Below are 25,977 nucleotides of genomic sequence, written 5' to 3'. Positions count from 1 at the left end.
TAAGACTAGAGAGGAACGAGGATCGAAACAGGTGCTGAAGTTTGGACAATGACCTTTTGGAAAAGAAAAACTCTTGAGGGCATCTGGTGCTCAAAATGAGAGAATCAAAATGCTTATCACTTATTTAATACTTGGACGTAAAAATGAGGTAGAAGTCAAAATGCTTGAATATGGCCCAGGAGTGCCCAGAGAGAGAAGGGTATGAAGTCGGGCTGGTAGGACTATAATCACACTGAGATGATCTAATCCTTTTTTCCTCTTTATGGTTTACAGTTACAACAATTCTCAAAAATAATGCTAAAAGTTTCAAAGCGAGTGTCTCAAGTGGGAGATTTGGGTTTTCCATCTCCCATGGCTGCAGTCCCCCAGCAGTGGCTCTGATGGGGGTACCAGGAGAAGCAGGTCACTGGGATGAAATGAAAGAGCATCTCTGGATTGAGCTCTGCAACCTCACCCACTTTTAAATCATGAAAAGTGGCTCCTTAAATGTAATCTTTTCCCTCACAAGAACAAACAGACCTTGAAAAGCTGCTCTGTAAGTGGCCCTGGAGTTGCCTGCAGGCTGTAATTGAGGGCTCACCAAAGATGCTAGGTTTCTAAAGAAATCCACCCCATTGGCTGGCGGAGTGTTTGACATTGCCCTACTACTCACCCTTCCCTGAGGCTTTCTGATTCCAGGAGGCTTAAGCTGGGCTGGGGGAGGACAACTTCCCCCCACCATCTGTCGCCAAGAGCTAAGCACGAGTGGGCTTATCAGATCAGCTACTTACCTACTTGTAGGGGACCGGGGCTGCCAGTGTTAGGAGGGGATGCCATGGGGGGAACAGGGATGGGGCACCTCCTGGGGGGCAGCACAAGGACACCAGGTACCAAAGAGGAGAGGGATGATGCCTGAGTCCCTTTCTGCTGAGGGATGGCGCAGATGTTCCCATTCTAGAGAGAGCTCTGAAGGCTGAAAACGTCATCCTAACCCCACAGTTGAGAAACCCACACAGCTGAATGAATAATAAGTTTGACTAAAATGCCCAGCACCATTCTCGACTCCAACCACAAGAGGGCAGGCGATGGCAGAAGATGGTCTACAGCCTTGCCCAGAAAGTGCTTGGAAGACCTGAGGGAAAGTTCAGTCCAAGGGTCATCAATTACACATTTATGAAGCTGCTACAAGTTAAACTCTTGTTGAGAAGGAAGGTTCTAGATGTAACTACCATCCATTTAGAGAATGTATGTAGAAATATGTAGAAAAACTTGATTTTCTATTTGTTTCTTACAGTCAACAGTAAAGTGCAAAAAAATTTTTTTTCTAATTTCATTGGTTACTGTTTGTAGTGTTGAAGAAAAAGTTCTAGAATTTGAGCCAGAGGCCCTGAATTCTGGTCCTTGCTCTTCTCTTAAGAAGATTCTTGACCCCAGGAAACCACCTCCTGGAGCCTCAGTTTCCTCCTTGGTACGATGATAAAATAGGACTTGGATGAACTCTGGGCTGCCTTCCAGAAAACAAGACATAAAATGCAGTAGCATGTGGGGAAAGCCGGCTGAGAAGAATGAAGTGGGCACGAATGTAAGGTCCTGTAATGCTCCATTGAGGCCGCATCCTTGGGGAATGGGCTGTTCCACGTGATGACTTTTCCAGATAATTGAATTTTAAATGCTGAAATTTGTTTTCCTTTTAACCTTCTGTAATGGAATCTTTCTGAAGTGTATTACACGCCTCTCTGGCTTCTTAAATCGAAAACTGAATATAATTTAACCTTTCCTGAATGTTCTAGGTCATCATGATGACTACCTCTTACTATATATACAGTCCTGAATAGAGCACTGGTGCCTCTGGGCACAGCATTCAGGTAAGCAGGACCCTCGTGCGCAATGTCCCCAGAGACTATATTATAAAGCTATAATTGGCAATTCTTCCTTCCTGCAATCTCCTACATCACTACCTGCAGTCATTTCTCCAAGTAACACCTTCTAGCAGCCTCCTGACACTCTGTTTAAAATCCGCTATAACCTAGAGGGAACTCAGTGTTGCCATGGGTAACCGGTGTCTGAGCTTGTAACAACTCTAAATTTAATTTTACACGCAGTTAGTGCTGTGCTGAAGGTTACCTCTGGCCAGGGCTGACATTCAGCTAGTTCGCCCAGTAGTAACGCCCCTGTACCAGCTGGCCAATCGCCCTGAGCTCCCCAGGTCCTCCTGCCATTCCAGCACCCTGGCCCCTCTCCTGGGACCACATATATATTTCACACCCCAGTAACTCAAAGGTGCAGTCTGGCTCTGGGGTGGGGGGGCGGCGGCACCAGGATGCACTAGCATCCTTTCCTACAGGCTGGTACCCACACCACACAGGTCGCTCAGTGTTTGAATATCACCCTGGTTTCTGGGCTGAAGATTATCCCCTTTCCTGCTGAGCAAACTGACAGAGTTTTAGGCTCTTCTCTGACCCTCAAACTCAAGGGCTTTTTCTCGGTTCATGCTGTGCCCTGGGGTCAGGTCGCCTGAGACCAACCAGGAAGGGTGTTAAAAGCTACCTTTGATTGAACATCTACCATGTGCCAGAGGCCTATTCAGTACATTAAATAAATCATCTTATCTCATCCACTAAATGAACCTGTTGGGGAAAGCATCAACCTCCCAATGCTGAGGTAACCTTACCACACAGCCAATAAGCGGGGCTGAGAGTCAGGTCCACCTCTCTGAGGCCCCTGTTCTTTGCTCTGTGCCCTGCTCATATGTACTAATGTACAAAATAGTCCACTTGAGGTTCACATCCTGAAAAATACATTTGAAGTGGAACATGGGCCCTTTTACTTTTCAGAAAAGGCTACTTGTTTTTATTTTGGTGTGTGGGTTGTGTTTTAATTAATTCCACATTTTGTTACCAATTTGGAACAATCTGTCCGCAGGGAACGGATCTGGTTTACTTATAGAAAGCTAGCGGAGGGAGGGAGGGAGGGAATGGGGTTACAAAGTATTCCTTGCAGGAAATAATCTAAAAAACCTTCCCAGTTCTCCGGTCGCCAAAAAGACATATACAGAACATTCCAGAAAATCTCATCTTCCCCAGAGTAGGTATGATAGAGTCGCAGACAAAAACTTTCCTCCATGTGTTACCAGCTACGCCTGACAGATGGGGCATGTGATATCAAACGTTACTGGTATTCCTCGCCGTCTCAGAAAGTTTCCTAGAAGTTCACTCTGCGATGATGCTGTTACCGCTCAAAAGAATGAGGGGTTCCCAGCACTACTTGGGGATGCTGGAAGCAAACTGCTGACCTCGTGATTGTCAGTCAGGGAAAAAGCAGAAAGGGATCTGCAATTTTGGGACAGTCACAGGTTAAGCTTTGGAACCGGTTCTGGGGTACAGAAGGGTGTCAAACCCATGGCTGTGAATTCTCTGCTCTTCCCCCAGGGATGAACTTTCCAAATTGACCCTAAACGAATTTTTAAAATAAGCCAACCATGACCTCATCTTCTACACTTGGCACCTGCTTCTCCCATGCTCAGCACACAGGCGATCTTTAGAGTGTTCTTTTCCGAAAACATCCACAGTGCTCTAAAGTTTCCAGAGTGACCTTGTCAGGGAGGAAATTGCCTGAATAACTCACTGGCCATAGGTGACAGGGTCAAAATATCATGTACACTAGTTTGCTAGAGCTGTCAAAATAAAGTACCACAAACCAAGTGGCCTAAGCGACAGAAATGTGTCGTATAGTTCTGGATGCTAAAAGCCCAAGATCAAGGTGTTGGCAGAGCTATGCTCCCTCTGAGTACTGGAGAAATACCTGTTCCAGGTCCCTCTCTTAGCTTCTCGTAATTCCCTGGCTTGAGGCAGCATGGTGCCAACCTTCATGTGGCATTCTCCCTGTGTCCTTTTTATAAGGACACTAGTCCTATTAGATCGGGGGCCCACCTTACTCCCATACGACCTCATCTTAACTAATTACATCCGCAATGACCCTATTTCCAAATAAGGCCACGTTCTGAGGTTCTGGGGGGTTAGGAGTTCAACGTGTGAATTTGGGGGGTGGGACATAGGATTCACTCCATAACATCATCTAAGGGAGTTTTGAATTCTAAATCAAACTCAAGAGAAGGAACAGAACAGATTGCTCAAAAGAGCACCCCCTATTATAATTCCAAGTGATATTGTGGATGACTTATTGTGTCGGTGGGGTGGGGGGGGAGGGAAGTTAGTGTACTGACACCTGAAACCTGTTGCTTACAAGTAAAGGTGACAGGACCAAAGTATAATTCTGGTGCAGATTTGAGGTAATACAGCACAGAAGTTAGAAACACAGAACGTGGTGGCAGCTAGACCCAAGTTCACATCTGGTTCTCGCTTTCTTAGGTGACCTTGGACAAGTTACATGGCCTCTCTGTGGTCAAGGTTCTCATCTAAAGCTGTCCTTTATAAATTTGTGGTATGTATTAAATCACAGTGGGCGGCAGAGTGTCCCTATGGTAGCAACTGCTCAATAAACAGCATTTCTTGTAATTATGCCAGAGAACTAAGGAGTGAATCTTGAAAAATCGACCTTGTCTCTTTCTCTGCTGTCTTGTGAACGTGCTGGTTGTTATGGGTATTGGGAAATCAGGACTCCAGGAGCCCTTGCCTCGTTCCTTGATTCACTTTCATACTGTCTTGAAGACCAAGCAGAGGGTCTTGGCCTTCTCCTTCTCCTACCCCTACATCTGAGGGGTTCTGGGTAGACCTTCCCTTACCTGGCCCTTCACCATCCAGCACACACATAATAGCCCCATCAGAGAAGGGAAGTTCAGAACCATGACTATTCACTAGTAGGAAAGTTATGTTTGGAGGATTTACTTCCTTAGCCATGGAAAATTCCTGGAAGCCCAGTACAGTAACTGTTTCCTTAGTTTCTGTATTCTCGATGCTCTGGCGTTTGGGGCTTTGATCCTGGAGAGACTGCCTCCCCCGAGCCCTCCCCCCAACCACCCTGGGGCCAGCTAATTCCTAGATATAGCAAACAATTCCCCTGGGAATGTGCCTTTGCTATACTAACCAACTAGCCCAGAGTCCACACCCCAGCTGTCTTCTTTATCAAACTCTTACACATCAAGCCCATACGTCCCTGTCTAAATCACCTGGGGTCACGTACTAGACGACTAGAGACCACCCCTATAGCTCAGAGCCTGCCAAAATGACTCAAACTATCCTATCCTAGGATTACTCAGTGTACCTACCATGCCTCGCCCAATCCATCCCTTGAAACCCCCAATAAAGGCTTTGGGCCATGCCTTCCCCTCTCCCCGCTCTGCCTCCTGACCAGCGCTGGTGTTTCCCCCTGTGGCCCTGCAAAGTGTGCTGTGCCCCCGTTTCTAGGGATCTGTGAGCGTAAACTTCTTCCTTCATGACAGTCGTTTCCCTGTCTGCAGGTCTTACCATACTTGATTCAAACAAATCCCAAGCACATTTTAGAACACCCACAGGCCTGTTCCTTGACCTTTTTCCTATTTCCATTCCCCAAGCTCCTCCTCTTCAGCTATTTTAGCCCAGATGCCGACTGGCCACACCTGCCTGAATGTTTCTTTCTGACCACCCTAGGTGGAGTGGTGCACTGGATCGGGTATCCAGTTGGGAGTCAGCAGAGGGAGAATGAGAGTTGGCTCTGCCAGTTATCACTGGCCGGGCATCACGGCAACACCACTTCACCTCTGCGGGCTTCTGGAACCAAAACACCAGCTCAGGTGGCCCAAGTGAAATGTTTCATAGATCTCTCCTAATATGTTAGCAAAGGCGGCAAACTTCCTTCCCATCCCCACTCTGCTATCCTGACACACTTACCCAGGGTCTCAAAGCTAGTTTCCAAAAGAGCTGTGGAGAGAACCCAGAATTCCAGGCTCAGTCCTACTGCTTCTTCCATCACATCATACTTGCTCCTTCCTCAGAGCTTCCATGAAAGAGTCTAGTGCTGTGTTCCATCTTCTCATGACCCTGAGCCCATCACCTTTCTATTCTTCTGTATCTTCTTTCTTTGCAAAATGGGCATCATCCTATCACTTGCTCCAACTAGTAAATTAAAATCACCAAGGAATCTTCCCCTGTAGCTGTCAAACCATCTTATTCCAGGGCCAGATGTACTTTCAGAGCGTGGGACAGAAAATTTTGCCTCTTAAAGACTCCACAGCCTTAAGTAGTACAAGAGAAGAGCTTCCTAAACAGATAAGGAACATTTCCCAAGTATGGGAAGACTTTCTCCAACGTCCTAAAGACTCCACCGATCTCCTGGATAAGAAAATCCCAGTCTTCCAAAACCCTCTCCACGTACAATAGTCATCCTGATGCTTTTATTGAGCACGATTTATTGTACTAGACATAGTACTAAGCCCCACATGTGCATTATTTCACCATTTAATCATTGTTATCAATAGATATTTGTTCTTATTTCACAGATGGGAAATCAGAGTCTGAGAGGGATGATTTTCCCAAGGTCGACCAGCTGGTAAGTGGGGAAACCTGGGGAGGCAGCCCCGGTTGTCTGGCTTCAGAGCTGCAGCTCCTGACCACAGCACTCTCCTGCTGGATGTGCCCTCCATGCTCCTCCTGCTACCTCTCCATCCAAACCCACTCCCTTCAGATCAGACGGCTGCAAATGATGAGGACATTCAAGAATAGCTTTGAAAGGGCTGCCTCACAGTGATCCCCACTTCTAACCGTAAGGAACCCACCACCAGGGAGTAGAGTCACCTTATCAAGTCCTTGCAGCATCTTGAGTGCTACGGTGGTCAGCACTGCTTCTTTGCTAAGAGCAATCTCTAATCCCAAATCAAAACATTTATCTGCAACATCACTCCTTGAAAATGAGCAGTTATCTCCCAGGAGCTGCCAGTTAGGCACTCAGCCATTAGCCAAGAGCATCACATCAGTCCAAGAGGCAACCCAAAGGAAATACTAGTGAAAGTGTCTACTGAGTAAATACTCACGTCAACCAGCCAGCCCTGTGCTATGTCCTTTCCATGAACTGGCTCATTTAAACTCAGACCACGTTGCATGTGCCTAATGACTTCTTGTTGGACCCCCCCCCCGCCCCATATCCACTCTCCACCCTTTTCTACCCTGCCTTTTGTTCCAGGAGGCTCACACAGATGAATAACACCAGTGGGATCCCTTGCCCCTGGCTGATTCCCATTGATGGGAAGCTCTGGTAGGAGACGGAAGGGAAGGAAAAGATTGAAGTCAAGGTATTTTTGCACTGTTTTTCTCTCTTCAAGGTCTTCTCGGGTTAGATGGTCACCATCTAAAAGGTCACCATGATTTCCAAGGTGCCCTTCTCTCTATGATCCTCTCCTTCTGGGATATAGGAGACATCCTCACAGGAGCCCCTGAAGGCTTGACAAAACTTACGCATCTCAGAATATCTTCAAACTTCTCTTTTCCTGTCTCTTTCATATATACCCATCGTTAAAACCCTGGTGTGCAGTAATGGATTAACTTGGCAGGTTTGGGGTATTCAATACCTGTGCATTCCAAAGAAAGGAATGTCCCTTGACCAGCTCCTGGGAGGTAACGTCTAAGCTCTTGAAATATCCTGCCTGATAAGAGTGTCTTTGTATACCTGGGACCTTGGGCCACACCAGATAGTTTATGCTAATAATGTGATCTATGATGGCGGCTTTGGGCCATGTGTTACTAGTTTGGTCTCTGAAAGGACTGGATACTTAGTAACTAAGGTCAGCTACACAGGCATGGAGCGCTTGTGTGACTGACCCCCAATAAAAAATCTGGACACCAAGGCTTGGGCAAACTCGCCTGGTTAACAATACTCCATTAAGTGTTGTCACACATCATTGCTGAGAGAATTGAGTGCTTCTGTACAGCTCTGCTAGGAGAGGACAACTGGAAGCTTGTTCCTGGTCTCTCCTGGACTCTACTCTATGCACCCTTCACCTTTGCTGATTTTAATCTGATTCCTTTCATTGTGATAAACTGTAACCGTGAGTATAATAGCTTTTCTGAGCTCTGTGAGTTCCCCGAGTAAATCACTGAAGCTGAGAGTGGTCTTAGAGACCCTAACTCACCCAGAAAACAACAGAACAGTCCAATCGTAACTTACTGCCATGGTAGGTTGTCACATGGGTAGAAAACAGAAATATGTTCATTCAGATAAGATCCAAATGGATCTTCCAGGATGGGGAAACTGGTGGGGTGGGGGATGGTCTAAAGACATTTCTAAGCATCTCAAGGGTCTTCTGGACTGTGAGTCTGTGACAAAGGTGATATGGGACAGGCAGATGGAAACATAACCAGGACCTAATCTCTGTTGCTCCGATTAGAGGTGAGATGCTAGGTTGAATGGAAAAGAGGGTCTAACTCAATGTGACATTTCTCATACTCTTATAATGTACTGTTTCTCTTCTTTCTAACCCAAGTTTCAAGGAAAAAGGAGAAACTTTGAGCCTGAGTCTTCTAAGAGATAAGGAAGCAAAAAGAGAAACATATAAATACCAAAAAACTTCAACTTAGAGTGTGTATTTTCCCTCTGTAAGATAAATGCCACTGGCTAATCACCACAGTAGGACTCACAACCCTCAGCACCTGCCGATCCCAGCATCAGGCGTAAGTGAACCACAAGAGCTCCGCATCCTGCCCCCACGCCAGCCGGCACTCCCCACTCACCTGGCCCCAGTGACATCGACTCCGACCATCAGCTGCCCATTCAGGGAGAGGATCTCATCCCGCAGTCGGACTTTCCCACTCTTCCCTGCCGGGCTGTTCTTCCTCAGCTCTGTCACCCAGATGCAGCCCACATCCAGCACGGGGCCCTGGTGGGTTTTCCTCTTCTTGCCCCCTCTGCGCTTTTCTCCATAGTCCCCGAAAACAGGGATGTTCCCAAAACTAAGGCCCACAGTCTCTGCATCCCCCAGCTCCTTGGCGAGGTACACAGTACAGATCTCCATCCCCGTGGGGCTGTGGTCAGGTGGGACCGCACTCTCGTCCACAGCAAAGTTCAGCTGGATGTACTCCTGCAGCTTCCGGATGGCCGCCTGGCAGAGGCGCTGCTCCGGCCCGGCCCCGCCCTCCCGCAGGCTGTTCTGCAGCCACTGGTAGAGGAGGGGCAGGTGCAGCCCAGCATTGTCCTGGGTGATGGGCATGGTTGGCGACTCCCAGACGCCAACATCATGAGAGAACCTACTCCTGGGGGCTGGGCCCTGTGGGGCCCCTCGTCCCACGGGAACGCGGGCTGTCCTCAGCTTTGCCTGTGTTCATGTTCAGGCTGGCAGACAAGCCTAAGGAAGACCTAATCTACTTCTGGCTGTTTGCTTTGGCAAGAGGAGGATGGGACACAATTAAAACAACAGTGGAACAATCACTGGGCCCAGAGTGTCAATGAGGGAAGGAAGGAAGTGTCTGACCGGTCCGCGCTTGGTTCATTTCACAGTGGGGCCCGTGCAAAGGACGTGGAAATGAGGTGTTCCACCAGCAGCGACAGGGCTACCTCCCCTGGACTCGTTCACACCTGGAAGAGGAAAAACAAAAAATTCCGGTCACAACAGTGAGCCTTCTGACACAGCATGCATGGCAAGAGAGTATTACAGAAGGACTGTGTTTGCTTTTTAATTTTTTTTTTTTGTGTAGTACGCGGGCCTCTCACTGTTGTGGCCTCTCCCGTTGCAGAGCACAGCCTCCGGACGCGCAGGCTCAGTGGCCATGGCTCACGGGCCCAGCCACTCCGCGGCATGTGGGATCTTCCCGGACCGGGGCACGAACACGCGTCCCCTGCATCGGCAGGCAGACTCTCAACCACTGCGCCACCAGGGAAGCCCTGTGTTTGTTTTTTGAGTCAGGAACCTAATGCCCCTCCCCATTCCACGGCTTTGTTCCCTCCACCCTGTGCACACACACATGTACACACACACACACTCATACACAGATGCACACACACAGTTATACACAGATAAACAGATGCACATATAGATACACACAAAAATACACCTGTACACACAAATGCACAGATACACACGCACGCACACATACCCTTCCCTGAGACAAGAAACCTCCGGAATGCTGACCTTCCCCAGGAAGTTTCCCTGATCAGCAGGGAAATGAGACGGCTTTTGCCAGGACAACCCCCATCAACTCACATCCACCCAGGAGGCTCTGTGTGACAAGACTCCCTGGAAGATTGTAGAGGGGTTCTGGACATATTTAAGAACTCACATTCCTGGGAAGTTCAAGTCTATGTCCATTTGCCTTGATCAGCCCAAGTGTATGCACAGGAGGTCTCTCCATTCCAGAACTCTGCTCTAACGGTGCTACCAAGAGGAGAAGAGCCGCTCAACACTGCAGAGAGATGCAGGCTTTCCCCTAGACCACCGCCAGTCCTAAGTTATTCGAGGCTCCTGGCTTTATCATGTAGACTCAGAGGGTATCATGTCCCTTTACAGCCTATAGCTTTAGTCGCCTCCCTTCTTTTTCTTTGGTAAACTGTTGAAACCAGCCTACACTTAGGCCAACCCAAAAGCCATCTCCTGCAGAGAAATGTTTCTCCAAGCTTCTGGGGGAACAGCCCTGGCCGCTCCTTGGCTTGCCCTGGACACACTGCTCACACAGCCATGCACCCCCTCCAGGCTGCACACGTCTGCGGCAGGTGAGGCAATGATCCCCTCCCACTGAATATGCACAGCGCCCGGCACACAATCCATCCCCCCTCGGCGATAGGTTAATTGAATTCCATGGCCAATTCTCCTTCTCCACCAAAGAGATTTTCACCTCCATCCCCTGTACCCCTGTAAACACAGAAAAATGACTCCTTTCAGTCTCTTCTCAGAACTTCACGTTCACCCAGAGAAAGTCAATATAAACTGTACCATCAAAGATGGAAAACATTCTCGAGCCTTCTCAGGAAGTGACTTAACAAGGAATAATAATAAATGGGAGAGGTGTCAGAAGCCACCGTAAAGAAATTTCCAATAGAGTTAACTTGTGAGTTTCCAAAGAACTTGAGTGCCAGCGATTAACTGGTTCCAAATAAACCAAAAGCTGAGCAAATATCATCTACATAGTCATGTGCCTATTAAAAAGAAAGGCAAGATCAAAGAAAAGGTAATCCACACATGGACAAAAACTGAATGTCTCCTTTGGCCAAAATACATAACACCTTTCACTGACAAGTAACTCCACACAGACGTATTAAAATCTTATGAATAAATCAAAACGTTTTCCATCAGGCCTCACAACTCTTATTGAGTCTCTGTTTCCTCATCTGTAAAATGAGAAAGTTAAGCTAAATGAACTCTAAGTTCTCTCGTACTCCACAGAGAGGTTCTCAAATATAGGGTAATGTCTGGTTCGTCAGTACGCTCCCTACCTCAGCACAGTGTCTGTCACCTTGTAGACTCAATAATTTAAAACACTTTTTTTTTCTTGGCCACGCTTTGCAGCATGCGGGATCTTAGTTCCCAGACCAGGGATAGAACCCATGCCCCCTGCAGTGGAAGCGCAGAATCTTAACCACTGGACTGCCAGGGAAGTCCCCAAAACAATATTTTAAAGATGGTTTCAAATTAAAATTTTGATGGTGATTCAAGGTGTTCGTCACAGCTCAGGTGATTCCATACATATGAAAACAGAGTAAACATCTTGGGTAAGGTATTCATTAAATAAGTCTGATTGAAGAGAACCAAACTTAAGAGTAGTAGAGAATTTTTTCCCCAATGTCAACTTGTATTTAAGCAACATGTATTATTGAACATCTATTAAGAACAAGACCTTGAACTTGGCACTGAAAATATACTATCAAAAAGGCAAACTCCTTGTCTTGAAGGCATTCATAGTTTAGTGGGAGATGCATAAATAAACGGAAATTAGTGGGTAACAAGTCTATGACCACCCTCTTAACAGAATTAATGAAGGCACGTTCCTGGCAGCCACGTTCACATAATATAAGTCCCCAGCCCCTGTTGATGGGTCCCAGGCTGAGCATCTCATGCAATCTGGAACAGACTTCTTCTCTGAGAATGGAGAGACCTTGAGAGAAGGGATCTAGTCTCCAGGGTGTGGCAGGAACTATAACTTTTGAAATAGGACCCCTGGATGGCAATATTCTACCTGCTCTGTGAACTGAAGAGCAAAGGAAGTCATCCTGCCAAGAAATAAAATAAAGATGATTGGTAGAAGGCAGAGGGGCAAGACTGGGGAGAGAGAATGCTCTAGCTTCCCCACAGCATCCAGGGTTTCACCCATCCTAGATGGGGCTGTACTGCCCTCCCACCTCGATCTGAAAGACCCTATCAATTCTTATAATACATTACATTTGAAAATTTTAACTACTTAAATTTTAAAAAAAGAGAAAGAGAAAAGGTAAAGCAAAACAAAACTAAAAACAAACAAAAAAAACCCTTTAAACTTTACCTTGAGTTGTTTTCTGCTCTTTGCAGCTCAAAAGTTTTTAATGAATACACTGGAGGTGAGCAAAGCCGATTGGCTCAGACTGGATCGTTTGTCTATCAGTAGTCTAACTAGTTATCGCCAAGGGGGCAGGGTCATGAGGTATCAATATGGCTGCTGGGAGTCCACCCTCTGGCCCTGAATGTGGTGAGGGCAGAGAAGGAGTTTTCAGAAAAGGAAAAATTATTTCAAGTGTACAGACACCCTCAAAGAGATTTAGTCTTATTAAGGTGTTCATGGGCTACATAACCTGTCAATTCCATACCTATAATCAGGAATTTTCCAGTAATCTTTCCAGCCCCCTATTTGATCAACTCCTTTTCTGCGATTTTTTATAAATCAAGGAAGTAGAAGCATTCCCATACACTGCAACATTTTGAGATGACTCAAGGCATATGCAAAGACACACAATCTTACAATACTACTGTGAAAAGTGTGGTTCTTCCACAATATCCCATGAAACATTCCAATTCCAACTATTCCAGTGAACAGAATGTTGACCCAGAGAAGACACAGAAGTTTGAAAATGGTTACAAATAACAACATCCCTCCATGGCTGATGTGTGTAAAGGTCTAAAAATTTCTCATCCTGAAGATCAATCCATTTCAACAGGGAATAGAATTTGTGGACATGGCGGTCTGCTGCAATGGTACGGATCACTTTTGTCTACCATCCATAATTCTCCAATTAGCTTCCTATCTCAAGCAAACAACCATGATAATTTAAATTAATTTTGAGTAGCTTGAAGCTGACAGCCTTAACATTAAAAATAAATGCTCCTGTCCCCGAGGTAATTTACTAATGTGGTGTTAGAAGCGACCAAAGTTCTTGGATCCCCTTTTAGCTAAGCCATGTTTTTTCAGCAGGGTGACATTACCCACAAAACTTAGATATTATAATGGTTAATGCCCCACCTCCCCTGCAAAGCTCAATCCCATCTGACAAACACTTATTGCTTAGTATTTAATTTCTTGTGTTAGAATTTAAATTAAATTAAAATTTTCTCCGGGGTAAGAGGAGGGGGACAATAACGGAAAAAAAAAAAAAAAGGAGAGAAACAGTGAACTAAGTGAAACCAATCATCTGCTCAAAGTCACAGACTCAGAGTCACCTGAAATCCAAGGCTAAATCCTGAACCCGGCAGGAGGTGTGAAAAGGTCTTCTGGCTTATCCAGATCTTGCCTCAAAATCCGGTTACACCGGACTGTCTTATTGTACTAACTCCCGCTTCCAACTGTCCTGGATTCTAAATGTTCTCCTACTCGAACTTCTGCTAAGTTCGAATTCCTCAACCTCCGTCTAATCTTCCTTCCTCCTGGATAGGACTCCTCTCTTGACTTTTAGAAAATGCTCACATTTTAAAAGGAAACCAATGTCGATTAAATATTTACTACTGATTTATTCCACAGATGTTCACTAAGTGCCCATCACGGGCTGGGCCCTGAACAAAACAGACAACGTTCCTACAGAGCCTCGTGAAGCCTGTGATCTGATGAGGGTGCATTAGTAAACAAAATAGGGTAACATCAGACGGTGATTAGCACTGTGAAGAGAATTAGGGTAGCATCAGAAGACAAAGAGGGATGGGCGTAGGAGGGGATTAGGAAAGGCCCCTCTGGGAAGAGACCTGAATAAAGTGAGAGACGAGGTGAGAGAATATCTTCGGGAAGGCTGTTCTCAGCCAAGGGGACAGCAAGTGCAAAGACCCTGAGGTCAGCCTGCTCAGCTGCCTGCAGAGGTAAGAGAGATCAAGGAGAGCGTGTACAAGGAGGGAGTGAGGGGAAACCTCCCCCTGTGCTGGCTGCTTCCTCACTGTCTCATTCATTCTCCCTCCGATCCCCATAACCACCATTTAATTGTCACAACAATACTGCAGGGAGATATACTGTTAGTATGCACTTTTTAAAGGCTCAGAAAAACTAACAGAAAGAGAGAGGCTAAATAATTGGCTGAGGTCTCACAGTAAGTAACAGAGCCAGGACTAGCACCCAGACCCACGGGGCGGGGCCTTGCCCTTCTACATCAGCACGCTGCCTGCCTGCTTCTGACAACGTTGCCTTTCTGCACCTGCACCCGACTGCCCCGGACGGGCAACCTGCCTGGTGATCTCTGTTCCACCATCGATGGACCTCCTATGACAAATAAGCAGGTAGCTTGAGCCAGAAGCTTGTGACTGTCTATGTGATAGCCATTTCCCCTCTCTTCCTTTATTTTCTTGGACGTGGTGATGTATTCATCTAAAACCCAGCCTCTCTTGGAGGAGGTATGGATAGCCCTACAACAGAGTTCTGGTCAATGAGATGAAAGTGGATATTCTGGGTGGGGTTCATGCCAGCATTCCTTAAGAGCAGACATGGAAGAAAAAATAGCCCCCCACGTCGTTTAATGACCGTTATTTGGATTTTTCAAAATCCAACCGATTAGCTGAATTAAACTCCAAACAAATGCACCATGTGGTACCTAGAAGTGGGGAAACTAAAAGTAACAGAACCTGGGATTTCCTTAGCAGTCCAGTGGTTAAGACTCTGAGCTTCCACTGCAGGGGGAGCAGGTTTGATCCCTGGTCAGGGAACTAAGGTCCCGCATGCTGCACAGCGCGGCCAAAAAATAAATAAGCAAATAAAATAAAAGTAACAGAACCTAAAATGCGGAACTAGATGAGCAAGGAGTGGGGGGGGGAGGGAGATGCCAAGGACTTAGATACTGTAGGCTGGAAAGGTGACACTCACTGTACTACGAAATATTTGGTTCACCTGACAGCTGCTGTGCGGTGGAAAGTCACAGACGTGTTGACTGAGACCGTGGTGTTAGAGAAGTTGGTAGGAAAAATGCAGAATATTGGTGGTGCTTTATCACTCCCAGCAAAGTCCTGAGCTCCTCAGCTGGCAAGTGAGAGGGGAAGAAATACCACTCTACTAAGGAAGGCATGCTTGACATTCAGCCTACGATCTGTCTCCTGAGAGGCCTGCATTCGGACCGTGGCAGGGCTGAGACAGGCTGATTGGTTAGAAGGGGGCGAGTGGTGCCCTATCAGACAGAGGTTGTAAGCCTGCTGCCAAAGATGTGGTCACGCACCGGAGGCCACTGTTTCGGCTATGGCCAGCAGCATACGTTCAGTAGCATACATTAAGTTAAAATTTAGGGACATGGGCACAACTCCTGAACTGGAAAGGAAAAGAAACAAGTCATCAGGAATTGACCCGAAGCCTACTAAGTTTGTGAGGGAACTCTATTGCCAAAAGACCCCAACCTGATCTGCAGCAATTCACATCAATGAGCAGTAGGCTTGGTGATGTGTATCGCCCCAGAGAAGGTATCCTCCCATGCCCACCACACAAGTGGTCATGGGGAACAATGAATGAGGAATAGCCCCCAGAGAGAGGCAAGGGCCCTGGAGGGCAAGGAACAGGAGTTCTTGCCACAAGAATGAGGGGTTGGACTCTTGCTATTCCAGGAGAATTTGGTCATTGCTAATGACAGTGACTGCTTTGTTTTCCATCCCTCCTTTTATAAAGGAAAGTTTTTATTGTAGCTATAGTACACCTTTCCCAGTACTGCAGGTTAGATGTGTCGGGGCTGAATTGCAAGGAGTTATATCCAGAACTGACGGAGAGGACCACACATCACCCAGAGACCCAGGGCTCCAATCTTGATATGCTAACTCTATGAGGCTTGACAGCCTTCTCTCTTGAAAACAGAGAGTCTATCCCACATACGGAAAGAAGGGTATGTCTGAGGAACCACAGGAGGGAACTGTGGCTAGCTGACTACTAGAATAGAAGAGAAACTTCTATTCTTCCCTAACAGAAATCCATCTGTGTTTGAAGAACAAGTACCCAGCCAAAACACTATGTTTGTTAGTGTTCCTTCAGAGAGGGGTAGCCATAACATATAGTCTTGGCCCGTGAAGTTGTTGGGTGGGTCTATCAGAGAGGTTCATTTTTTATGAGAGTTCTTTTTCTTCCTTTTTCATGCTTAAAATGCACATGTGATGGCTGGAGCTGTAGTAGCCATCTTGTGACCAACCATAAGACAGTGGCCTGACTTCCTTGAGCCGCTGTGTCAACCCTAGGTGTTCTACCTCCAGACTTATTACATGAGAGAAAAACAGGCCCCCCCCCACTTCAGTCCTGTTAATTAGTCATTCTGTTACAGGTGAACAAAATCCCTAATGAAGGCATTGCTTTAACTCACTCTTAACCCTCAAGTTCAAGGTCCAGAATATAATCCTGAGTGTTTTAACGTCAGCCCTTCTATTTTGTCAATTAGCAGCTATCACTGAGTTCCTACCTTGATATGGGGGCATCACCACTACCACCGAAAACAACAACAAACAGGGCATGTTTCTATCCCTTAAAGAGCAAAAGCCCGCATGAATCCGTCCACCACCTGCAGTCCCAGGTGTTAACAGACAAACCTACAACTGATTGAGAAACATGATAAATCAAATGATTGTGACTCCTTTATGTTTTGGAAGAGCAAGATGTTGGCTAATGTTTAACTGTCTACGTGACTGGCTCTAGACGAGCGGAATGGCTGTGTTTGAGACAGAAGAAGAATTTGATTGGCCTTTGTTTCATGCAGCAAGGATCAGTTGTGCCAGCCATGGTGCTAGGCCAGGGAAGAAATGATGACCAGCCCTGTGGAGGCCGTGGTCTGCTGGGGAAAGAGATCACTGAACGCAGTGTGCGAAGGGCCGTGAAGCGGCACATTTTGCGGGCACATAATGGATTCTGGAAAGTGAGGCTTTCCAAGGTCTGTGCTGGGGTTTTAGGGGATCGGAGAGCTGTTCTCATAGAATTAAAGAAGGTGAGGACCTAGAGGGGCTCTCCGGGATTACTACGTCCAGCCTTCAATTAGACAAATGAGAGAAATGCAGATCAAGACAGGACCCAGATCCTTTAGTTTCTGGGTCTGATGACCCTTGAAGAGTAGGAAAAACGAAAAAAAAAGATGAATGAAATCAAAAAGAATTACCTGGCAGCTAGTTTGAGAATCTAGTGCTTGAAGATATTCTGTGTCCTAATACATGGACTATTTGTTCAAATTTTTTAAAAATGGGAATGAGTAGAAAGTTCAGAAATTCATGAAACATCATGAATCTTTTCTCTCAAGATGAGTGCAAGAAAACAGTTGGGGACCAGAAAACCAAAATGAATATTATAAATTATTTCCGCTTCCTATGTGCTTCTAAAATATATCTGCTGTGGCTTCAAATACTGAAACAAGTTTGTACGTCTGCAGTTTAAGATTGTTTACTCAGAATGTCAGGCATTGGGCAGTTCTGGATTAATTATATATCTGGAATCTAGGCGTCTAGATTCTGAAAGAGTACGATGATTGGGGAAAGAGGGCATTTATGAGGCAATGTACATACTTGTGAAATGCCAATTCAACACTTTGAAACAGTTGCTATCTACCAAATGGGTAACTGACTGAGACTTCTATGTGGGCAGTAAGACTTTCCTGAGGTCACTGTGGTTGCTCATTTTAACGTGACCATCCTGCCCACTTTGTATGAACTGGGCAGCCATGATGCCACCACCTGTCATCTGCAGGCCTGTAGATCATGCCATCAACACACAGCATGCATATAAGTTCTTCAACTACACTGGAGTTATTCTTTTTTAATGGGTAGTTATTTTACAATTGTTTCTTTCAGAACAATTGCACTGTTTAGATGCTTCTGGTGTTTAGACTTTTGGGTAAATAATCTTCTCACTATATTTAAATTCTTAGCATCCAACTGCATAGGATCTGACCTCATCGTTAATTAACAATGACTCAAGTATTTCTAACAGCCAATGATACACTCTGCCATTAGCTAGCTGTAGGTCCCCAGGCAAGTCATTTAGCATCTTTGAGGCTCAGTTTCCTTTTCGGCCAAATGAGGCAGTTCTACTAAGTTTCCTTTCAGTTTGAGCAGTTTGCTGGACGTTGGAGCTGAGTTAGCAAGTCAGGGATGGAGTCACTAGCCTCATTAAGAAGCATGTACACCACACATGGAAGTTTTAAACTGCAGAAAAGATGGGCCAAATTGCTTCATCAGATTTTGAGTATTTGCCAAGACAAAGGGGCAGGGGGGCCCTGGGTGGTTTACGTTCATGTGCTTATAACTACAGTTCAGCCTTTCCAGAAGACAAGACGAAATATATCCTACTGAATAAAAACTCTGTGGAGTGGCAGAAAGAACCAAGGTTTCAGGAAGGGGGAAGGAACTTGCCTGAGGGGGGTGTGGGAATGAGAGGAAATCCGGTGTTTCCATTGAGGACCTGCAGACTTTCCAATTTGGCAAAGGCCTAAGTTGTGCAGAGACCGGCCTCCACTCCCTCCCCTCCCAGACTGCTTGCAGCCGTCAGGGCTGCAGCGCCTGGTGCGGGGAGAGTATCCTCAAAGGAAACCAAAAGATCATGGAGCACAAAGGTTCATCCCCTGTGCCTCTCTGAGAAGCGGCCCCTTTTCCCAGGCCTCGCTGTGGGAAAGGCTCAGACAATGGTCATGAGAAGCAAGTCAACATCCATGGAGTGACAGGAAAGGAATCCTCATTTGACCTCTTCCAGGCGGGACATCAGAATTAGGGTAAGAGAGACTTCCCTGGTGGCGCAGTGGTTAAGAATCTGCCTGCCAATGCAGGGGACACAGGTTCGAGCCCTGGTCCGGGAAGATCCCACATGCCGCGGAGCAACCAAGCCCGTGCGCCACGACTACTGAGCCTGCGCTCTGCAGCCCGCGAGCCACAACTACTGCGTCCACGTACCACAACTACTGAGCCTGCACTCTACAGCCCGCGAGCCACAACTACTGAAGACCACGCGCCTAGAGCCTGTGCTGCACAACAAGAGAAGCCACCGCAATGAGAAGCCCACACACCGCAACGAAGAGTAGCCCCCGCTCGCCGCAACTGGAGAAAGCCCGTGTGCAGCAACGAAGACCCAACGCAGACAAAAATAAATTTTAAAAAATAATAATAAAAAAAAAATTAGGGAAAGATTGTGAAGGCGTGTGATACATGAGTCCGCGTGTTCTCAATGGCCCCCAAGGCTACTTGTGTGTCATCTTGGCCTTTAAAAGGGTAGTGAAACCGAGCACGACCCTTTGGGGCCCTCCAGGGTACTAAAGCCTTTCGGTGTCCCCCATTTCTTGTTTTTAGGAAAAAGGCTTCAGCCTCCTAGACCGTCCCTGAGTTCCAGAGGGCAGATTCAAACAGTTAATGATTAGAACAAAAGAGGCACAGGACTCCTAGCTCCTCCAGAAGGGATATACATAACAATACGATACAAATCTCTGAGTTTTTCTACAGGAACTAGGGTCCCACCCAGGTGGAGGATGGGAACTTCAGGCTGAGCACAAGCAGGAGGACCCCAGACGGGCTGGAACCAGAAGGCTGATGAATGAGATTCCTGCAGCACCACCCAGTTACCTCACCACTGACCAATCAGAGGAGGCCACACACCCTGCAGCCTTTAAAAATTCTTTGGAGCATGAGTCGCCCTGTTCTCCTTGCTTGGCCCTACCATAAACATTTCCTGCTCCAAACTCCAATGTTTCCGTTTTGGGGGCCTCACTGTGCATTGGGCACAGGAACCTGGGTTCGACAGCTGTGGGAGTATTGCCAGAGCTGCTCCAGGTCTTTGCTCACAACCCTCCAACCCCCACCTTTAGCAGGAGTTAACATAAATCTTTAGGTTAAAGAGTCCAGAGATAAGAAAGGAAGGGAAAAACAAACAAACAAATTAAAAAAACCAGATGGAACCAGCTGGGACCAAGATGGCGACCAATCTGACCTCCAACAGACCTTGAGTCTCATTATATGTTGATTTTACTACATTAGCATATTAAATGACACACCTACCAGAGGCCTTGACTGGACATTAGGAACAAGAAAAGGGATAGTAAGCAGGTGGCACCCCACTCCTTCAAAAACGCCCTGCCCCTTCCCTGGTAGACTAATGCATATGCCTTCCCATCATTAGCCTCACTCCTCCTCCTTTTGTCTTTACTCTTTAAAATTAAATCCCTCTTACCACATGGGCGAGAAGTTGATCTGTGCACTTAGTTCCCCCTTCTCCATCCTTTGGCCACTGAATAACGCTTATGCTGTGTGCATCTCAGCTTCAGTTTCATTATTCGGCTGCTTGAACCAAAACAGGAAAAGAACCCTCCCCCAGCCGCGGCGAAGAGCCTCAGCCAGCCTAGGGCCCGAGCAGGGTCCATAGGACTTAGTTCCGTAACAGGAGAGAAACGAAGTAGAGAGAAAATAAGATCAAAGTTTGTAGAAACAGAAAGGAAATAGGCCAGAAATCATCGATTCTACTCTGGGCATGAACCTTGGGGAGAAGCCTGGGGAAATGAAGAGGTTGGACCCACTGTCTAAGATCCTGCTGTTACTGTGTCTGTGCTAATGTCCAGGGGCATGTGCATAGTTAAAAGATGTGGCTGGGGAAGGTTACTGGTAGGCTAGAGAAATGCCACAAGGTGAGCCTGACCTTGGTCAACTTCCCACCATCCATTTCTTCAGGCTCCCAGGCTCGGAAACATGAATTCTGTCAGCACATTGAAAGATAGAGACATACAATTACCAGCAGGAAAGCTCATTCATTAACTTTCAGTTGGAAAATACAATTATTAAGTGGGCAGGATGTTTGCATGAACCTGATCAATGCCTGTTTTCCCCGCAGGCAGGCTGCAGAGGACGGCAAACTGCAGAACAAGGAGAACCAGGTGAGCATAGGAGGACTCCCCAGCTAAGGCACTCCCTCCTACTCCAGCCTGGCCTTTGCAAAGGGAACTGTCCATATAGCCAAGATTCCCCTCCACCTGACGACATTTGAAAAGGTGTCACCCACACCTGGCTGCTGGAGGTTTTTGCCCTCTTCTCTGCCCTAACTACCCCCCTTCGATTTACACCCCTTTCTCCTAACCACATACTATATAACATCAGTATGGTATGATTTCTATCTTTTGAATTATGAGCACAATCATAGTTTACTCCATCCTCCCCAAGATTCCTTTGATTTTATGTTTTTATGGACAGTTTCTTAACTTGGATATTCCTGAGGCTGGCTATTCAACCGTGCATGATGTATTTACTAGTTTAATTATCAACATAGAAAACTTGTCTTTATTTCTAAGGTCAGGGTTGTGAGGCGGGGGTCTCACTATTGCCCCCAAGTACCAAGAATACCTTCCAGATTTAACCAAGCTACAGGAGGCCACAAAGTGGTCACACAGCAGCCCCTCCTCAGCACGGCTTTGATCTGCCCAGACTGGTGCATGGGAGAGCTTGAGTGAGGCGAGGGCAGGAGGGACAGAACTAAAGTCAGGAAGAAAAAGCCAGGGGAGTCAATGCTCTTCTCACCGCTCTAAACCCAGAGCCCTGCCGAGGAGCCTTATGCCACTGAGGTTCCAGACGGCTCTAGCATTTCCCAGAGCCCTGCGGCCCCACGGCAGCATCCCCGCTACACAGATGGGGCAGCAGATTGAGAGGGGACCTGCGATTCAGTCGGCAGGCAGAGAGCTAGGTGTCCATGACGTCACCCAGCAAACTCTCACTTGGGATTGGAAGCACATTCTCATCCATCAGGCAGACCCTCTGGCCAGGCTGGAAATTGGAACCAAAAAATCCTTTCTAGTTCTCTGCATTGGAGAAAATGTAGGCGCTGGGGCACAACTATTTGGGAGACATGTAGATGGTTGAGTCCATTATGGGTTTAAAGTTTTAGGACAGTAATCTAGCTTTTTCTAAACCTGCAGAGATAAGTGCTATGGAAAAGAGATGCTCCCAGGCACCCTGCTGGTGTGGGGAATTACCAAGATTAGCAAATCTGCCATTACCTGCCACCCACCAAGTTCCTTTGAAGCACTTCCAACACGCTTTAAGCATCCTGGTCATTCCCCCTGCAAAGCTGAGCACGTGCCAGACTCTACAGGAATCCTGTGAAAATAACTGAAGACCTGCTCTCAACTTGAAATCGCAAGTCTCTTCACCTGAGGGGGTGATTAAAAACTTGGCCCACCTCCCCATGCAGATGTTCTTGCGCCCTGCCTGGCGGGCCCCAGTCGCTGGCTCTGCTCTCTCCTGCTGTGTCTTGTTACCCCCTTCATGTCCACTGCTCTCCAAGACTCTCTCCATTTCACCTTCCACCCAAGTCCTTTCCCACGAGTCTCATGACCAGAAAAGAAATGGAAAGAAAGACCCTGCGTTCCTGGGTTCTACAAGATAAACACAGATTGAGACAAGGAGGATTCCTCAGAGAGGAATCGTTCATTCATTCACTCGTTCTTTTAACAAATATTCATTGAGCGCAGTAAACAAAGCAACATCCTCACCCTTAGGAACTTAAAATCTGAAGCAGTCTTCCAAAGCTGGGCCAAGTCTCAGAATCACTGGAGGCCATGGCGGTTTTCAGGTAACTGCATTTTTAACAAGCGTTTCAGGTAATTCTGATGTAACAGGACTTTGAAACTATTCATTGGGTAGAACAAGAGGTGCCACAACTCCATGACTCAGAATGGAGACCATGGGAGGAAAGTCAACTCTAATATCCTAATGTTTCAGGAGCCCCCTCATTTCTCATTCATGTAGGGCTGTTAGATTTAGCAGGTAAGAATATATAGTGCCCCATGAAAGGATGCTCAACATCATTAGTTACTAGAGAAATGAAAATCAAAACCACAAGGAGGTATCACCTCACACCAGTCAGAATGGCCATCATCAAAAAATCTACAAATAATAAATGCTGGAGAAAGTGTGGAGAAAAGGGAGCCCTCCTACACTGTTGGTGGGAATGTAAATCGTGCAGCCACTATGGAGAACAGTATGGAGGTTCCCTAGAATACTAAAAGTATAGTTACCATGTGATCCAACAATTCCATTCCTGGGCATATATCTGGAAAAGACGAAAACTCTAGCTCAAAAAGATACATGCACCCAAGTGTTTATAGCAGCACTATTTACAATAGCCAAGACATGGAAGCATCCTAAGTGTCCACCGACAGATGAATGGATAAAGAAGATGTGGTGTATATATACAGTGGAATATTACTCAGCCATAAAAAAGAATGAAATAATGTCACCTGCAGCAACATGGATGGACCTAGAGATTATCATATTAAGTGAAGTAAGTCAGACAAAAACAAATATCACACGATATCACTTATATGTGGAGTCTAAAAAAATGATAGAAATGAACTTATTTACAAAACAGAAACGGACTCACAGACATAGAAAATAAACTTATGGTTACCAAAGGGGAAATGAGGGGGGGGAATTAGGAGTTTGGGATTAACGGATACACACTACTATGTATAAAAGAGATAAACAATAAGGGCCTACTGTATAGCACACAGAACTATATTCAATTTCTTGTAATAACCTATATGGAAAAGAATCTGAATATATATATATCTGAATCACTTTGCTGTGCACTGAAAACTAAGACAACATTGTAAATCAACTATACTTCAATTTAAAAAAAAGAATATATAGTGCCTAGGTAATATGAATTTCAGATTAAAAATGAGTAACGTTCTAATATAAGTATGTCCAAATATGTAGTATATCTTAACATATATGCGCACCATGCAATATTTGGGACATACTTATACTGAACTTGTATTCATCGTTTATCTGATATTCAGGTTTAACTAGATGTCCTATATTTTACGTGGCAACTCTATACCTACTCCATCCCAAATGAAGCTCTTAGAGCCTTTGACCTGCATGCCTTCTCTGCCCTTTATGAAGCAATCCTACCCAGCATCTCTGTCCCTGCCTCAACAGGTCTTTCACTTCCTCCTGGATGCAAACATCACCCATGGGCCAGGGTCACCCACACGAGGTAGGCAGAGAGTGAATGAGTCAGCTCCAGGATCATAATTCCTCACCCTACTCAGAGGAACTTCTCTTCCCAGCTCCCTGTCACCTCACCCTCTGGTCTCATGTGCCCAAACCTGCTACTCCTGGCCCAGATGCCATCCTTGAAAGCCCCTGCTTGTCTGGACTCTGTAAATACTGGTCCTCTCTGGCCAGCTGACCTGTTGTTCTATATAGTACAACTGTGTCATAAAGATGAAAGGAGACAAGGAATAAAAAAGTTTGATGATCTTAGGACCACAATCTTCTGTAGATTTACAACCACAAACTGTTTTTATCAGTCTGTTTATTTTTCTGGGTATGATTTTATTTCAACAAACTAGCTAAAAAAACTGTTTGAAAGTCACTAGAGTATAGAGTTGGCAACCAATTCTATGGCTTATTTTGAGTTGTAGAGGACACATCTGACTGTCTACCCAGGATCTGTTCTCTCTTTTTTACTCCCTAACAGAATTCTGGTTTTTGTTTTGGGATTCATCCAATCTCTTCTACACAGTAGGTGCCGCAGCTGTAGAGATGGGCCTGACTGATCAATTGTAACACCCTTCCCTTGCCAGCAATGGTTTCAGGAAAGGTCAGGTGACCCAACACTGGTCAACGAGTCAAGGTGAAGCCTTTCAGGGGTCTTCTGGAAAACTTTTCCTCACTCCTAAAATAAAGTGCCAAGAAGTGATGATCCCTCTTCTTCCTCTGGATGTCATCAGGGCTGAGTTGGATGGCTAGAATTGCTGCTGCCATCCTGATACCAGCCTGAGATGAAGCTTAATGCTGAGGATGGCAGAGTGAGAGGGAAAATGAAGTTGGGACCTCGATGACATTGTGGACACTGGAGAACCACTAAATATCCTTTCTGTTGAAGCTGGTTTGGATAGGATCTCTATTACTTGTACATGTGCTTAGAGCTTCTATTAAAAGGGAATGTCAAAGGCAGACATTTAAACTTCTGAGATCTGCAGCAGTAAACGTGGATCTACCTGTCCCTATTTCTCTCCAGAGGGCAGAAATTTGCTCTTCCTTATTTCTCTATGGATATTACCCATAGTAGGAGCAGACTTGACTAGCTTTCCCTTTTCTATGAGTCTGAATAGAAAGAGCACTAGTTTAATGTTTGTTGATGAAGTGTTGAAAGTAAATTTACTGCTCCCTCGGGCAAAACCTCCATATTTAAGCATCTTCATACCCACAAGAAGTAGCACATGATGTTTGAACTGACTTATGCATTTTTCTCTGGAGCACAGGCAGCTGCATAGGCCAGAGTCCCTCACACATGTTTAAGGAGCAGAATTCTACAGCTCATGGTCAGAGCTCTGGACCAACTACACCACACTCTACTTTCATGCCCTTGAATTCTCCTACCCACTTCCCCTCCAGTGAGTGCTGAGCTAGCCCCCTGGCTTGGGGCTCCCACTCTGGAAACTTTACCCATGCTGCCTTCTCCTGTTTCAAACATTTCTATAAACCTATACATGACTTCTTCAGAAGAGGGCTGACTCTGGGCTGTTGACTCCGAAAAAGTGAGTTTGCGTCTCATGTACTCTAAATGGTACAGTAAAGCAACTAGAAACTAATGACATCTTCAATCCACCAGCAATGACACAACTAAAGTAGGGGATGGCTCCAAGCCAGGGGCTCTTATTTCAATATGGTAAGACCGAGACACAGTCAAGGAAGAAAAGAAAATATAATATGGATTA

General features: G+C 46.0%; 1 protein-coding gene across 4 annotated transcripts in view; it reads right to left on the bottom strand.

Annotated features, from left to right (window-relative positions):
• Positions 1–25,977, bottom strand: part of PDZD2 (PDZ domain containing 2) — a 377,542-nt gene that overhangs the window by 229,898 nt on the left and 121,667 nt on the right. For all 4 annotated transcript variants that reach the window (XM_060295693.1, XM_060295694.1, XM_060295696.1 and 1 more), the window contains exon 2: positions 8,637–9,477. In XM_060295693.1, the coding sequence (XP_060151676.1) occupies positions 8,637–9,112 (476 nt within the window). In that variant the 5' untranslated portion in view covers positions 9,113–9,477. The remainder of the gene's footprint in view (positions 1–8,636; positions 9,478–25,977) is intronic.

Source organism: Globicephala melas, chromosome 3, assembly GCF_963455315.2.
Source record: "Globicephala melas chromosome 3, mGloMel1.2, whole genome shotgun sequence".
Taxonomy (NCBI): Eukaryota; Metazoa; Chordata; class Mammalia; order Artiodactyla; family Delphinidae; genus Globicephala; species Globicephala melas.
Note: the sequence above shows the minus strand (reverse complement) of the source record. Positions and strands in the feature narration are given on the sequence as shown.